This window comes from Melospiza georgiana, chromosome 4, assembly GCF_028018845.1.
Source record: "Melospiza georgiana isolate bMelGeo1 chromosome 4, bMelGeo1.pri, whole genome shotgun sequence".
NCBI lineage: Eukaryota > Metazoa > Chordata > Aves > Passeriformes > Passerellidae > Melospiza > Melospiza georgiana.
In genome coordinates this window covers 73,200,503-73,214,980 of record NC_080433.1, presented here as the reverse complement: position 1 = coordinate 73,214,980, position 14,478 = coordinate 73,200,503, and the positions used below count along the sequence as shown (strand labels likewise).

The following is a 14,478-nucleotide window of genomic DNA, read 5'->3' as shown; positions in this document are numbered from 1 at the left end:
AACAACATCACTAAAAGTCAGAAAGAAAAAACAACTCCATTACCGAGCAAAAGACTTCGTCCCCCTCTTCTTTTAAGACCTGATAATTCCAACTCCTCAGCCTGATGCAATCTTTGCTTAAATCATCGAGGGCTGTGAAACACAGCAAATCCCACTTAGAGCCTAATAGGACACCAGCACTTTAATCAACAGACTCTACTTATGTCTCACTACCTTTTCAGCAACTAAATAGCAAGATTTTCAAGGAACTTACATATCAGAAACTCCAAAGTGTTTTGAGGCAGCAGGCACCCAAACAAAAGATTCTAATGAACAGGATAAAACACTGGCATTTGAATTGCTGAATTTGATAGCACTTTTTGTTGTTTTGAACCGCAAAACGAGCAATCAGAGGCACCAGAAATCCCGAATTTCTTGTTAGACAGGTTTGGCACTCTCACCTGAAGCTGGATGAAAACCACAGAGTGAGCTCAACTCTGAAGCACACTGCAAAGTGTCTAGCTTAGAATGCAAGAATAAGGAGCACTTCAGGAAAAGGGGCAAATTTTTATTATGTTTTGAAAGTGAAGCAAAATGCAAATATTCCAGGTAAGAAACTTGGGAGTGGGTGGTCTGCAGAAGAGGCATAAAGAACAATGTGCTCTGTATATGTATGTGAGCATATATATGTAAGAAATAAACACTAGTGGTAACAGGAAAACCAAAAGGATAACCTTTCATTAAATTTGCATTTATACAGATATCACTTTACCATACTACCAGGCATCACTCATCTAAATAATTCTAAAATGTCACCTTTTATGCTCTTCACTATGAACTGTGTAATATATTCACCTAGAAAAGTAGGCAAATTTAATGGTTTTGTTGTCAGTTTATCTGCTCTTAAGAACAAAAACCTTTCCTTAAACCCTCCTCTTTGTGGCAATCACTACAGAGAAAGTTTAAATCTGGGAAACTCTAAATTCAGTTTACAGGAAAAAACCCTTTCATTTAGTTATTGAATTGTCAGACAGACAGGAGTTGCAGATAAAGAAATCCAAGGCTCAGTACAGGGGAAATAAAATACCTTTGGCAGCAGTGTTGGCACAGCTCCCACCCTGCTTCCTTCCACAGCACTCCAAGGTAAGGCGGATGAAGAGACCTTGCAGACTGCAGGATTGCCAGCTCATTTCTACCTGGAGCTGAGCAACAGGAGGGGCACAGGCAGGAGCCAAGGCTGCCTGGCAGGGATCAGGACATCCTGCTGCAGTGCCCAGGGATGGGTGTAAGAAACCCCAACCCAGGGCTTTTAACAGACCACAAACTCCAAACACACAGCCCAAGACTCCCATTGCTGAGTGTAAATATTCAGGCTCCCAAACTCTTCCAGGTCACAAGAAATTCATAGAAAGTCACAGAAAGACCGGGTTGGAAGAGACCTTCACGATCGTTGAGTCCAACCCAGCCCCAACACCTCAACTAAACCCTGGCACCCAGTGCCACATCCAGGCTTTGTTAATGCACCCAGGGATGGGGACTCCACCACCTCCCTGGGCAGAACATTCCAGAACTTTATCACTCTTTCTGTAAAAAAGGTTTTTCCTAATTTCCAGCCTGTACTTCCCTTGGTGCAGCTGGAGGCTGTGTGCTCTGGCTGTGTCAGTGCTGCTGCAGACAGAGCCCAAGGGCAGCTGGGCACAGGCACCTTTCAGGAGCTGTACAGAGTGATGGGGGCAGCCCTGAGCCTCCTTTTCTGCAGGCTGAGCACCCCCAGCTCCCTCAGGGCTTCCTCACAGGGTTTGTGCTCCCAGCCCCTCTCCAGCCTCATTGCCCTCCTCTGGATGTGCTCAGTGTCCCAATGTCCTTCCCAACCTGAGGGGCCAGAGCTGGACACAGCACTCAGGTGTGCCCTCATCAGGGACAGAATGACCTCCCTGCTCCTGCTGGCCATCCATTGCAGGACAAAAAAGACGTTAACATTTGTGTGCTTTAACAACTGAAAACATTTCAATGTTTCAGACCAGGTAAGCAACTGATACCCACATCAAGCAGAGAAGATCTGAGTTTGTACCACAAGAGAGATTTCAGATCAGAACAGATGATATGAATATCTAATGAGGTTTAGCTTGCATCATTCTTCTGATTAAAATTCATCATTAAAATGAACACTTGCTCTTACGACATTGATTGCTCAAACATGCATTTTTGTTTGCAAATTTCTTTTTCAGCCTTTGCATCAAACCTTCCAAAAGATTTCAATCACAGAGGTTTATATTCATCTAGAGGATTTTCCTCGTTCATCAAAAAATACAAAAGTAACCCTACAAAACGGTGTGAACATAATCTAAAATCCACACCAAAACTCTCCCCCCACAGTCTTAGCCATGAGGAAACCAAGTTCCCCTTTTAGGCACTCAAGTAAATCAGATTAAAAGGTTTTCTTCTTCACCATAAGCATTTCAGAGCACCATGTGTTTATTCTTGTTGCTCACAAAATTTTATTTCAAAGACAGATTTCTGTCCTTTTTATAAGCCAAGTTCATTGAAAAAATTTAAAGATTATACATCACATGCTTTTACTCATCTCAAAAATAGATTCTCAGAAATGATAAATGTTACAGGCATTGGTCAGCAGCTGCATAATCTGCAGGATTTAATAAAAAATAAGGAATAAAACAAAAAATCCAGAATGACAGAATTTTGCTAGTAATACAGCTCAGAAAATAATCCAAAGCTGTGTTTTTGCAGGATTTGTGCAATTACAGTATCCTGCTTATTCAGTGAGTAGTAAACATGATAAAAGCTTCCAGGAAATACTGGAATGGAAAGATGGCATTTGAAATTGGAACTTTCATCAGGCATTTTTGTTTTCAAACACCTCTTTTAACTAGGACCTCTCTTGCCTGGTCTGACACACTGAAACATTTCCAGTGAATAAAGCACAAAATTTGTTTTTAAAGCACTTGTTTCTATTAAACATGATTTCTAATAGATTCTGGAAGAAGAAGAAGCAGGGAGCCAATTTTAAAGGTTAGGTTGCTTGGCAATATACCTTTCCTTAAAAATAATTGTTCTTACTACATCACACTGGAGAAAGCCATGAAGAACTAAGTTTGTGGAGCCTCCTGAATACGGAGAAGTCTTTTTAATTGTTTATATAAAGCTTCAACACAGTCACAGGCCACACAGGCATTCAAAATACTGTCTTAAAAGCTTTTTTTCCTCTACCCACAATTTCAAATAAGCATTCAATTCAAGTTTCATAGATCTGGAGCAGAAAGATGCAACTTCACAACCAACCATACAACCAGACCTTCCTGGTTGTATGCTCTGCCCTGGGAAGCAGAGTTTCACTGCAGTGCCTCTACTGACAAGTTCTCATCCCCAAATTTCTGCTTTTGATGGTGGCTCCTCATGCAGCTTCTCCCCCCTTCAACATCACTGCCAGAGAACCCATTCCCCCATTCCTCTCAACCAAATGCAAGAGAACTGCAAGGCATGGTTATCTCACACATCCCAAAGCAAGAAGGCAAGGGAGGAGGGAGAGAGAGGGAAGGGAAAGAGTTTAAATTTAGTTATTTACTTACTGAAACCCAGAAAAGAACACACACGCAGGCACCACTGCTGGCAGAAATCCCAGCAGTCAGGGCTGTGGAGCTTTGCTTCCAGCAAGGATTTCTTTGCCTGGAGCTCCACAGGAGCCTTCTCTCCCTCTCACAGGAGAGAACTCAGGAGTGCTCTGCACTGCCAGCCCAGCGTATCTCAGCTTTAATGCAAGTGTAATTCATTAGAATAGGAGCTGGGGTAACATAAACATGTGCAGGAAAAACAGGCTTGGTGCAACACCACAACAGACACCAGGTCTGATCAGCACACCAAAACTCTGTCAGACCACAGGGATTAAAAGAAAAAAAAAAAAAGTGGGTGCAACTCCTTTAAAGCAAAAGCAGGACATAAAAGGCACCAGGTGGAATCTGGACCTGTGAAAGTTCTAACAAACAGAGGTGTAATGTATAACAATAGAAATGAGGTGTTTTTGGAAGTGTCCCTCAGCTCCAGGTGCTGCAGGATATGGGTACCAAGATGGGGAGAAGAAAAAGAGCCTGTGCAGCGCCCAGACACAACAGGAAGGTGAAACAGCCCCAAAACCATTTTTAAGAAGGCACATGAATTTTTTTTTTTGCAAAGAGGGGAGGATTTGTGGAAAAAAAAAGTACTGCATTTATTAAACATTGCAGCAACCACCTACATGTAAGTTTTGATTGATAGCATTTCCTTTGCTTTTTGCCATCCTTCACACATGGTGAATACCAAAAATGAAAGACCATGTAAGGATTCACTTCACTGTAGTAAATGTAGAGCATATTGACTTAATCTGCTATTAGTACCTAATCACCAAAAGAGACCAAAGCTAAGGAAAAGATCCTTCGACTTCAAAAATAAGGTACTAAAGCTGGAGGCTAGTTTACTAATTTGGTCACAAATATCAAAAAAGTTTGAGTGTCTTCAACATCTTTCTCATGGACTTCAGTATTTCATGCAACTACTTATGTATAGGTATTTTTGTGGTTTTAAATAATTAGTCATTAATTCTTACAAGTGTTGAAAAACTTGGTAATGATTAAAAAAATCAGTAAGCTCCTTCATGCTTTCAAGTCTTTGTCAGTGAAACTGAAGATTTAAGGTATTGCCCAATTTAGAAACACACTTCAGGAAAGAGACAGCTCAAAATATCAACCACAGACGTCATAGGCAAAAAGAGCCTTTAGAAGCAGAGCAATTCCTAACACTCACATTTGATATTCCACCTCCCAGCCTGACTTTGAAACAGACTCCCAAGCCAGGGATAATGGGCCCTCCCAGACCTGCACACGAGTCAGACAACTTGTTTGTGCAGGGTGAACTTTTGCCACCCTTCCCTCTGGGAGAAATCCCATTAAGCTTGCTCCTAGGAAATCAGCTCCCAACTCCTTTTCCTGACTGCTCCCCTCTGCCTGGTTGTCTCTCCTTTCCTCCTGCAATTCTGCCCACCCTTTCAGCCTTCTCCTGCAGCCCAGCACTACCTACAGCCCTGTCCTTCCCCATCCAAGCCATCAGAAGATGCTTTTTGGATGCAGTCCCACCTCTGCTCTGACCCACACCCATTTCTTTTCCTGTGCCTAGAATCCTTCCACCTCCACACCCAGCTCCAGCTCCGTGGTATTTTTGGTTCTTGGAATATTTCAGTGGAAGAAAGAAGCAAATGTTCAAACAGATAATAAATGTGCAGGCATTCCCCAGAAAAAGTTCTCCTCATCTGAACAGCTTTGCTCACTACAAAAGGCACAAGGTAGCTTGTTGCTAAGTCCCAGTTCTCACATACACCATTATTTGACCTACAGGTCTCACCATATGAGAAAAAGAATTAAGTTTATTCTTCATTTTAGTAAAATAAAGGTTAGAGGTAAAAAGAAAAGAACTGAACTTCTGGGAGCAATACTGCAATTCTTATTCTTGGAGAAAAACAGTTTGATCTGTTCGTATTTTTCTCAAATTGCATTTTTTCTTTTCAAGAAAGGGCTTTTCTGCAAACACCACTGGCTGTTTGATTTTTCTGGAGAAAGTCTCAGCTGAATGGGAAGGGATCTTTAGAATGCACATAAAAGACAAAGGTTCAAACGAAAGCTGAATTCTCAATGAGCACAGGTTTATTTTAGTAAACAATAGAAACTCGGGGCGGAATGAGATCTTATCCCTTTTAATCACTTAATAAATTTTTCTTGCCTTCCCAATTTTCAAGCTACATGTCTACAATAAACAAACCTGAGCTGAGAAAAAAGTCTCTATAAAAACACACAAAACCTCTATTTGATGCAACAGTGAATTCACCTTGGCTTTGGCCAGGCTTTGCCAATGCCTCAATTTAGCCAGCAACAGGCAAAAACTATTCTGATAAACACAGAAAAAAGTAAACTTCAAGAGAAACCCCCAAAAATTAAACTTCAACCCTCTTGATTCTTTGAGCTTTTAAGCACTTTTGCAGTCAGCTTTTGTACTGTCCAAAAAGTGTCAGTCCTATAGCAAAGTTAAGAAAAATCAAATTCTAACATGCAAACAGCTTACCTAAAAGTACTTCTGTAGAAACCAACCTTGGCAAAGTGATGCAAAATTCCACAAGTATCATCTTTGGATTGATTTTTAAAACAACCTTATTTCATAAATTAGTAATTTAAATAATACAATCCTTGTTTGAAAAGATAAAAAATATTTTCAAAATTGAACATATATTTAGAACTACTGCAATGAGCACCAAAAATGCAAGAAAAGTTAAATAAATGCCGGACTTTAGATCACTGGGTCATTTTCACAAATTATAAGGGTTCTCAAACACATGCATAAATGCACACACACATTTATGTCATTTTATGGTCCTCAAACCCAGTGCTTTGGTGCCTAAAGATTATGAAGCCATCACCAAGTCCTAAAAACATCAAGTTGGAAATTCTCAATGTTCTTACCAGGTGAGGAGTCTGAGCCCCATGACCAGGTGTATCTTCTCTACTGAGAAGTATCATAATGGGATTTTCCTGTGGGGTCCTTTTCCTCAGGCACTTATAAATAACATAAATAGCTTAAGCTTCCCATACTACCATCCAGCTTAGATGTGTTTTGGGAAGAAAGCCCTTAACTTTTCAGAGTGCACAATACACTCAGCACAAGTAACCAGTCCAGTGAAGGACCCTAAGCAGGACAAAAGAAAATTAGCAAGTTTGCTGCTATTTTCAAGCCTCGGGAGTTTTGTTTCATAATACAGAAGATTCAATACTTAACTGATGTTGTAATTGAATGCTATCAGTCCTACAGTCAAGGGCCCTATATTCTGGGTAAAAGTTTAGTTATTTCAGTAAAGTTTACTGCTAGAGCTCCCCACAAGTGCCAATGAAGGTATGACAGTGCACAGGTCTGATGTAAAGTCAAATCCCGATTTCTCACCCTGAAAGAGACAAAACCCCCAAACAATGTACCCGCTCTCCTGAGAGCACACAAGGTATCCCAGCATTGCACATTTTTTAACTCCAAATAACAACGGACGCCTTTTGTGATTCGAGTTTACCAGAGGTGAGTGAGGAGGGTGTGGGGAAATGATTCTGTCATTAGCAAATATTCTACTGCTCAAAAACCCCAGAAAAAATAACATGCCAAAAAGGTCAAAGTCCTAGCTAGCATCAACTTACTATGACAACCGTACACCAGCAGAAAAGCACAGTATGCAATGGGAACAACTCCTTATCTGTCCCTGTTTAAGTGTATCTTTCCACTTTAAAACTAGAACAAATTCAATGCCACGGGAGAAGAAAAAAACGTGTAAAATAGTCACTGTTTGGTATTTACTTATTCTGAAACCGAGTGCACACATCCCAAGAAAAATACAGTGTCCTTTGAAAAGAATCACATTTCAGTGCAGTCTGTATACTGAGTCATTTGTTTGAAATGCCAGTGCAAGGAATGTTAAGATTTAGCTGACGATTATCTCCTCGACATTATCCCAATTTGATTATACAGTGTTTACTACATCAAAGCCAAAAAAAAGCACAGTAATAGATTCAGCAACACACCCACTTGGAACACTGAAGACCTATTATTAAAGAACCAGAAGAATAATTTTCAAAAGGTTTTTATTTTCAAACACAGTCTAGCATAAGATCTTACCATAAAGGAAGGTTGTTAAACATTTCTATTCAACCCACATATTTGAAGCTGTGCCTCAGAAGTTAGGTCAAATTATTTATGTGATCAGGAAACTTGACTGCCCTTCTTGTCTAACCCTGACTGGACACAGGAATCCAACAGACAGGTTCCAGTGGCTGAAGCACCAAGAGCATGACATTAACATTCATTTCCTCCTAACTCATATGGAACATAAAGCAATATGTTTCTTTCAGACCTAACCACAAGCAAGCTTTCAATATTTATAGTTTTGCCATGGTTTTATTACACTGCAATTGACATAACAAACACTAATATTCAGCAAATCAGTACACCCAAATGAGCAGGTTATGGTTAAACATCCACACATGGAGGTGTTTGCATGGCAGGAGGTCACAACAGCCAGTGCTGTCTGCCCCTCACGCAGAATCCCCACAATAGTTAAAATTCAGACAACCAGAATTATTGTAATCAGCACATCACCCTGAGTTGCAGTGCCTAGGATTAGAAGACAGTGATTATAACGTTGTCTACGTTAGCTCTCACATCCTCTCTAGCACCAGCAGGGCTGAATGTGAGACAGCTTTAAAAGGAGAAGCTATCACTGGGCAGGAATTCAAATTCAGCCCGAGACTCCACACAGCAAACCAGTATTTAACTAAGGATGCCAAACTGGTCAGGCCACGTGAACCTTTCAGCAGGCCTGACAGCACCAGCCCTGCTATCCTCCTACATCTGTCAAATCCCACAGAAGTGTTTGGGAAAGACAGTGTTTCCAAAGACAGCTCAACTTCCAAACACAAACTGAGCTATTTGATGCTGGCTATCAGCAAAACAATCAGCTCCATGTGCATCTTCACAGTTATGGTAACACCTTGAACACAAGATCTTGGAAGGACAAGGGTACACAAGCAACCTAGCACTCAGTCAGTCTCTCCAGAAGAGCTCTACAACAGCTGTTCACACACTTGTTTATTCCAGGAGAACTCAAGTTCCTATTTTCCAGTTACTACAGCTGGCCAACACACTGTTCATAAGCATATTCTACAAGAAAAAGTTCCATCTCAAAGTCTAAAAGAATTTTTTTTCACATTGTATACACACACAACCACAGCTTTCTTTAATTCTCACTTGTCTTCATTTAACAATCTGCACAGAACTCCAGAGGTAAAATTCTCAATGGATCCCTGTCCTCAGTCTGGTGGATTTCTTGTCAATGCCTACTCAGTGCTCCCACAATGTCAACTGCAAGAAGGCAGAATGGAAGAGAAAAACAAACATGCTGCTTATCAACAAACAATCTGCCCTCCTAGACAGCACAGCGCCTATTCTGGTCAGATTTTTTGAAAGCATTATGCTTCAATATATGTTTTTAAAGTTTGTTTAGGACCAAATCAAACACACTCATATAAAATAAACCATGAAGCACACATATAACATCCTCCTTACACTGTCTGCAAAGCATCTGACACAGAGCAGCAACCTTGTGCTCAACACTGCAACACAGAAAACCTACCTGCAGCCTATAAACTCTATCTGTAACCTTCACTCAAAAAGTTACCACACTAATGACATTTTTAATTTAAAGACAGCAAACCAAACACACAGTGCAGTGAGCAAAAAACTCCTGAATAAACTGAGAAAAGCCTGTGAATTGTTAAACAGAAGAAAAAGATGCAAATTAACCAAATATACATAGGTGCCACTTAAAAATTTTCCAGGTGAGGATGGTCTAACTATCTGGAGAGGAAAAGCCTGTAAGAAGCTTGTACAGATCCAACCAATACACCCTCTGGACTTCTATACAAGAGCTCGATTTTCATGTCTCTCATTCAAAAAGACAATACACACAGTAAGGCTACCATAGTGAACATGCTCCTCAAAACATACTAAAACCAGAACAAAAAAAAAAAAAAAAAAGAGGAAATCAATGCCAGAAGCAGGAGGTCTGCAAAGAAAATGGCCAAATTAAACCATGCAATTAGAGAATAGGGCTGAAACCAAGACTCTTCTCCCAGTGATGAAGTAAGATCTTGCCTTTGTGAAAGCATTAATGGCACAAGAGGGTACACACACAAATGTCAAGCAAACAGAAAAATGCAAGGTTTTCTTGGCTTGCGAGGACATTTGTTGCTAGATGGTTACATTCACAGCAGAAACTGCACTTGAATCTGCATCCTCAAACATCTTGAATTAGCACAAACAGTCAAATTGTTTCAGCTGTGCAGAATTCAGTAAATAAAGGACGAGATGTCCTATGAAAATTTAAATGCTCCTTTTGGATTTATAGCACAGTTTCAGTATGGAAAGCATTCAGAATTACAGCAACATTTACACAAACCAATTGAAAATTATAGTATTGTGACAAACATTCAACTTACTTTACATAATATCTTGCACCTTCAAAAGTATAGGCTTCCTCCCAACCTGTGGGTAAGTCTGGAAAACAAGCAGCAAAACATTCCAATTACCTTTTGAAATGAGAAATTATGCTAGCCATCCTGCTCTACTCCCTAACACCAAGGTAGTTAAAACACTGTGTCTGATTCCTCATGTTGAAACCTTCAGTCCCAGAAACAAGGATTTCAGAATTGACTCACCAGACTGCCTAAGTGTGAATTCTGTAAGCCAAGAGAAGCTACACACCTGAAAACCTGATTGGGGTTTCTGGTTCTCAAACAGTAACAAGGGTGGTTTAAGTGTGCCCTCGTTTAATGCTCCTTCCTTTGCCCAGGACTCAGAGTCATCCCCAGGTCTCCCTGCCTTGGACCTCAGCAGCACCAGCTCGCCTGGCAGGCAGAGATCTGAACAAAAACCCATCTAACTGAGCTGCGTGCAAGCCACAAGCTCCTTAAGAGGCACGATATCAACTGCACCACAGAGCATTAGCATTGTATTAGCATAATTCCACCACTGTTGTGACTAACAACCGCTCCTGCAGTGTTTACAACTCTGTTGCATTTTACATGAAAATCGTTTTCCATGTAAATCTAGTGGAGGATGTGGGTGCATCTCTTCCTTTCCATTGCCACTCTTAAGAGTCAGGAGTCCAGATATAAAAAAAACCCCATAACACTAATGGTCAAAATTTCAGTTTCCTGATGTGACGGAAGCTCTGGAGATGTTTGGCACCTTAAAAGTTTGCCCCCATCAATAAAAATAATGATTGATACGTAGTGCTCTCCCATTGAATTATAAAAGCAAGAATGCATTTCCTAAAGAAAAAAAAAAATCAGGCTGGGTTATGTGGTGGTTTTTATACTCCTCAATACTTATTTGCTCTGGCTTCTTTTTTTCTTCACTCCCATCTTTCTGCAGAACAAAAATCAAGGTGTCTTTCGATAATGGCACGGGGCAAAGTACAGCAAACAGGAAGTCTCTCCAGCAGAAGTATTTATGGCTGCTCCAAGAACTTTGCAAAAAATACCCTTCCAGTGGTGAATAGCTCAAAGAATAAAAAGCACTTCCATCCATAATGGAGGACAAAGCTTTCCTCACCGTCTAGAACATGTCTCACAGAATTATTCAACAGAGAGCTTTACAATAATATACATCTGCAAAAGAAGTGCCATTCACTCAAAAATTGTATCTTAAGAGGAGATGTATTCTGAACATATTTTGACTAGGTTCCAGAACAATGGTCAGAGCAAAGGAAGAGATAAACCCCAGAATAATGCTGTTTGATTATATCTGTGTATGGAGAGGTTCATTAACATACACATGAATGAGGAAAACTCCAGGAATAGATTTTGGTTTTAAACACTTTGGTATCTGACTGATGAACTGTGGTCAGTGTATCCAAGGTCATGCCTCAGCCAAGTTTAATTTATCTGATGATGACTCTGCCCTGTTACACACAATACTCCAGACACCCAAAAGCAAACTGCATTTCCTTTAGAAGGCACTTAACAGCAGAAACAAATGAGACACTTGGAAAATTACTGGGAAATCATCATCAGTCAACAGGGACAGTGGGAATAGCTTAAAAAAAGAATTAATACTCAGCTAATGCCGGTGTTGAACAAGAAAAGCACTTCACACACATCTGCCCCCATGCATGCTGCTGTATTTGAAGGCCACTTTCTCAATCTGAGCACTGAGAGCAGGAGCAAGAGGAGCCTGATAGCAATCAGTAGTTCCATTTCCCAGCATTAAATGACTTCTTACAAACAACAGAACCTTCACTGCAAATCAAACTGCAGGGTTCTAATAGCCAGAAACCTGTGGTTTTTAAACTATTCCCAACTCGAAAACAAAAAAAACAAAAAAAACAAAAAAACAAAAAAAAAAAAAAAAAAAAAAAAAAGAAAAGAAAGGCTGCCCGCAGTTTTCTAAAAGGCTATTTCTGATTCCTGAATGCATAAGTATTAACCAAACATAAAAAGATAAAAAGCAAATAATCTGATACAGATGAATTCACTTGCAGATTATTTCCCCGTGATTATCCAAGTGCTTGTACACATGAAAACAACTGCACGTATTACTACACTCCACCACCTCCCAGCGGCATATGCAGCCTGTGTGCAGCTCCAGCAGCCAAGAGTTTGGCTCCGGGTCTCCGGAGTGTCTGCTGTAAATCCTCCTCCTCCAGCACCTCCTGCTGATACTTCTCCAGAGTGGAACTAACAGCAGAAGCAAAGATTCCACCCTCCTCCCTTCCAAGTTATTTCTAATGTTTCAAGCCCTTTTTCCTCCTACCTATTCCACCTCTCCCAGTCACTTGGAAACCACACAGAGTCTCAGCCTGGATGCAAGCGCGGGGAGAAAAAAGGGTTTCTAGGTGACTAGCGAAATCAGCCCCCTACATTTCTAGTACACCTATCGTGGTTAAATCTAGGCACTGCTGGAAATAGAAATACGATGAGTGGTTTCGTGCTAAACTGGGGAAGGATGCTGTGCAGGTGGATAACCGGGGTAGCCAGCGAGGAGCACGAGAGGAACGAGGCGGTCTCTAATGGTAACTACACAGGCTCGCAGGGGTGATACAAGGCAACGAAGGGAGAGCGGAGACAGATACATTACACAGGCACAACTCGGGGGCAGGGGGAGAGAAAAGGCGCCTGGAGAAGCTGGCCAGCACGCTGGGCATGCAGGGCTGCACGGCGACCGCGGCGCTGCTCAGCCCGCGGGGAACAACTGCGCGAAGTGCGGGCAAAGCGCGACCGGGACCCGTCCCGGGGGGCTGCGGGGAGCGGGGCTGAGCCCGGCGGGGCAGGGGCGGCCGAGCCGGGGCTCCGGGCAGGGCTCCGGGCTGTCCTACCTGCGCTGCGGCGGTGCCCGGTGATCACGGCCTCGCCGGTGAGCGGGTGCAGCCAGGTCGTGCTCTTCGCCTCTTCGCTGCGGGGACGGACACACGGACCGAGTCAGGCAGGCGCAGCCCCGCCGCCCCCTGCTCTCCCCCTCCTCCCATTCCCTCTCCTTTCCTTCCCTTCCCCGCACGCCCCTCCCGGCCCGGCCCCGCTCCCCTCCTGGCCGGCCCCGCGCTCACTTGATGAAGAAGACGCGGCCGCCCTGGCTGATCCCGTAACTCCAGCTGCCGGGCAGCGCCCGCAGCCGCTCGGCGCTCAGCTCCGCCATGGCCGAGCCGCCGCAGCCGGGGAGAGCCGGGCACAGCCGAGGGGAGCGCGGGCGGGGGGGAGGCGCGGGCACGAGCGGCGAGCGCGTCCCCGCCGCCGCCAACACCTTGGGGAGGGGAGGGGAGGGGAGGGGAGGGCGCAGCGCCCGCCCCGCCCCGCCCCGCCGCGGGGGCGCGCGGGCCGCGGGGGCGCGCCCGGCCGGCGGGGGCGGGTTCCGGCGGGCGGGGATGGAGGGAGCGCCGTGAGGCGGCCGGGCCGTCCCGCGGGGACGGGGGCGGGATCCGATGTGCAGCGGCCGTGCCGCGGCCAGGGAGGCGTGGACGGAGCGGGGCGGCCGCGCCCGGCCCGAGCGCGGCGCCGAGATCGCTCTCCCGGCTCCAAGATCGCTCCCCCGGCCCCGCGATCGTTCGCCCCGCAGCGCTGCGATCGCCCAAATGCTCGGCTCCGCCGCTAGCAGATCCCTGATCGCGTCCGCAAGGACAAAGGAAATTGAAAGTTTTGTCCTATTTCCTCCCCCGGTGAACGCGCTCTTCTCACACCCTCCGCTTCGGGCGTTTTTGGAATTGCTTATGGAAAATAAATTTGTGATTTCTTTGTAATTTCTTATTTTAGTCCTCAAAGTGTAAAGGGGTGGCATGTTTTCCCCGTCATGCAAACCGCCCTGTGCGTGTTTTGTGCCCCTATTCCAGAGGAGGTCTGGGATGTGTCGTGGGTGTGTGTGTCAGTGTTCCAGAGAGGTGGCAGCGATCCAGGTAGAATCCCCGGCTGCAGAAATGACTCTCTGTGCCAGTGTGTGTAGTTTAATTCACGCGAGTAATCCGATTGCATGTCCATTTATGCACAGCCATCCAGGCCTTCGGTGCAAGTTTCACATGACAAATGTCAATTTCTAAAGCTGTGCCGTGGCCGTGATATTTCTAAGAGAAACCTTGCCTTGCAAAACCACTTTCTGAGTAAGCACTGGAGCTGGGAAGTCTCGCAGCATTCCCGTGTCCACAAAACATTGGTAATTCACAGCTGACAGGCAGCTTTGTCCCCTCTCCCACTCTGAACACCTAAGGAAAAATAAAATTGGGCAGACAAGCTATTTTGTGGTTTGGTCCCCATCGTGCCATGTGGTCAAAAATTTAAATCCCTGTTGTCCCACACAAGATATTCCAGACACAAAGAGCAGTGAATGTGAGAAGATCTGGCGTTATCTTTAAGTAACTGGATGCAAGATAAGAATTCCTCCCTG

General features: G+C 43.7%; 1 protein-coding gene across 12 annotated transcripts in view; it reads right to left on the bottom strand.

Moving 5' to 3' along the window:
* Positions 1-13,267, bottom strand: part of PLEKHA5 (pleckstrin homology domain containing A5) — a 157,549-nt gene extending 144,282 nt beyond the window's left edge. For all 12 annotated transcript variants that reach the window (XM_058023545.1, XM_058023546.1, XM_058023549.1 and 9 more), the window contains exons 1-3: positions 13,154-13,267; positions 12,926-13,002; positions 10,047-10,104 (exon numbers count right to left, since the gene is read on the bottom strand). In XM_058023545.1, coding sequence (XP_057879528.1) covers positions 10,047-10,104; positions 12,926-13,002; positions 13,154-13,242 — 224 coding nt within the window. In that variant the 5' untranslated portion in view covers positions 13,243-13,267. The remainder of the gene's footprint in view (positions 1-10,046; positions 10,105-12,925; positions 13,003-13,153) is intronic.
* Positions 13,268-14,478: the final 1,211 nt, after the last annotated feature.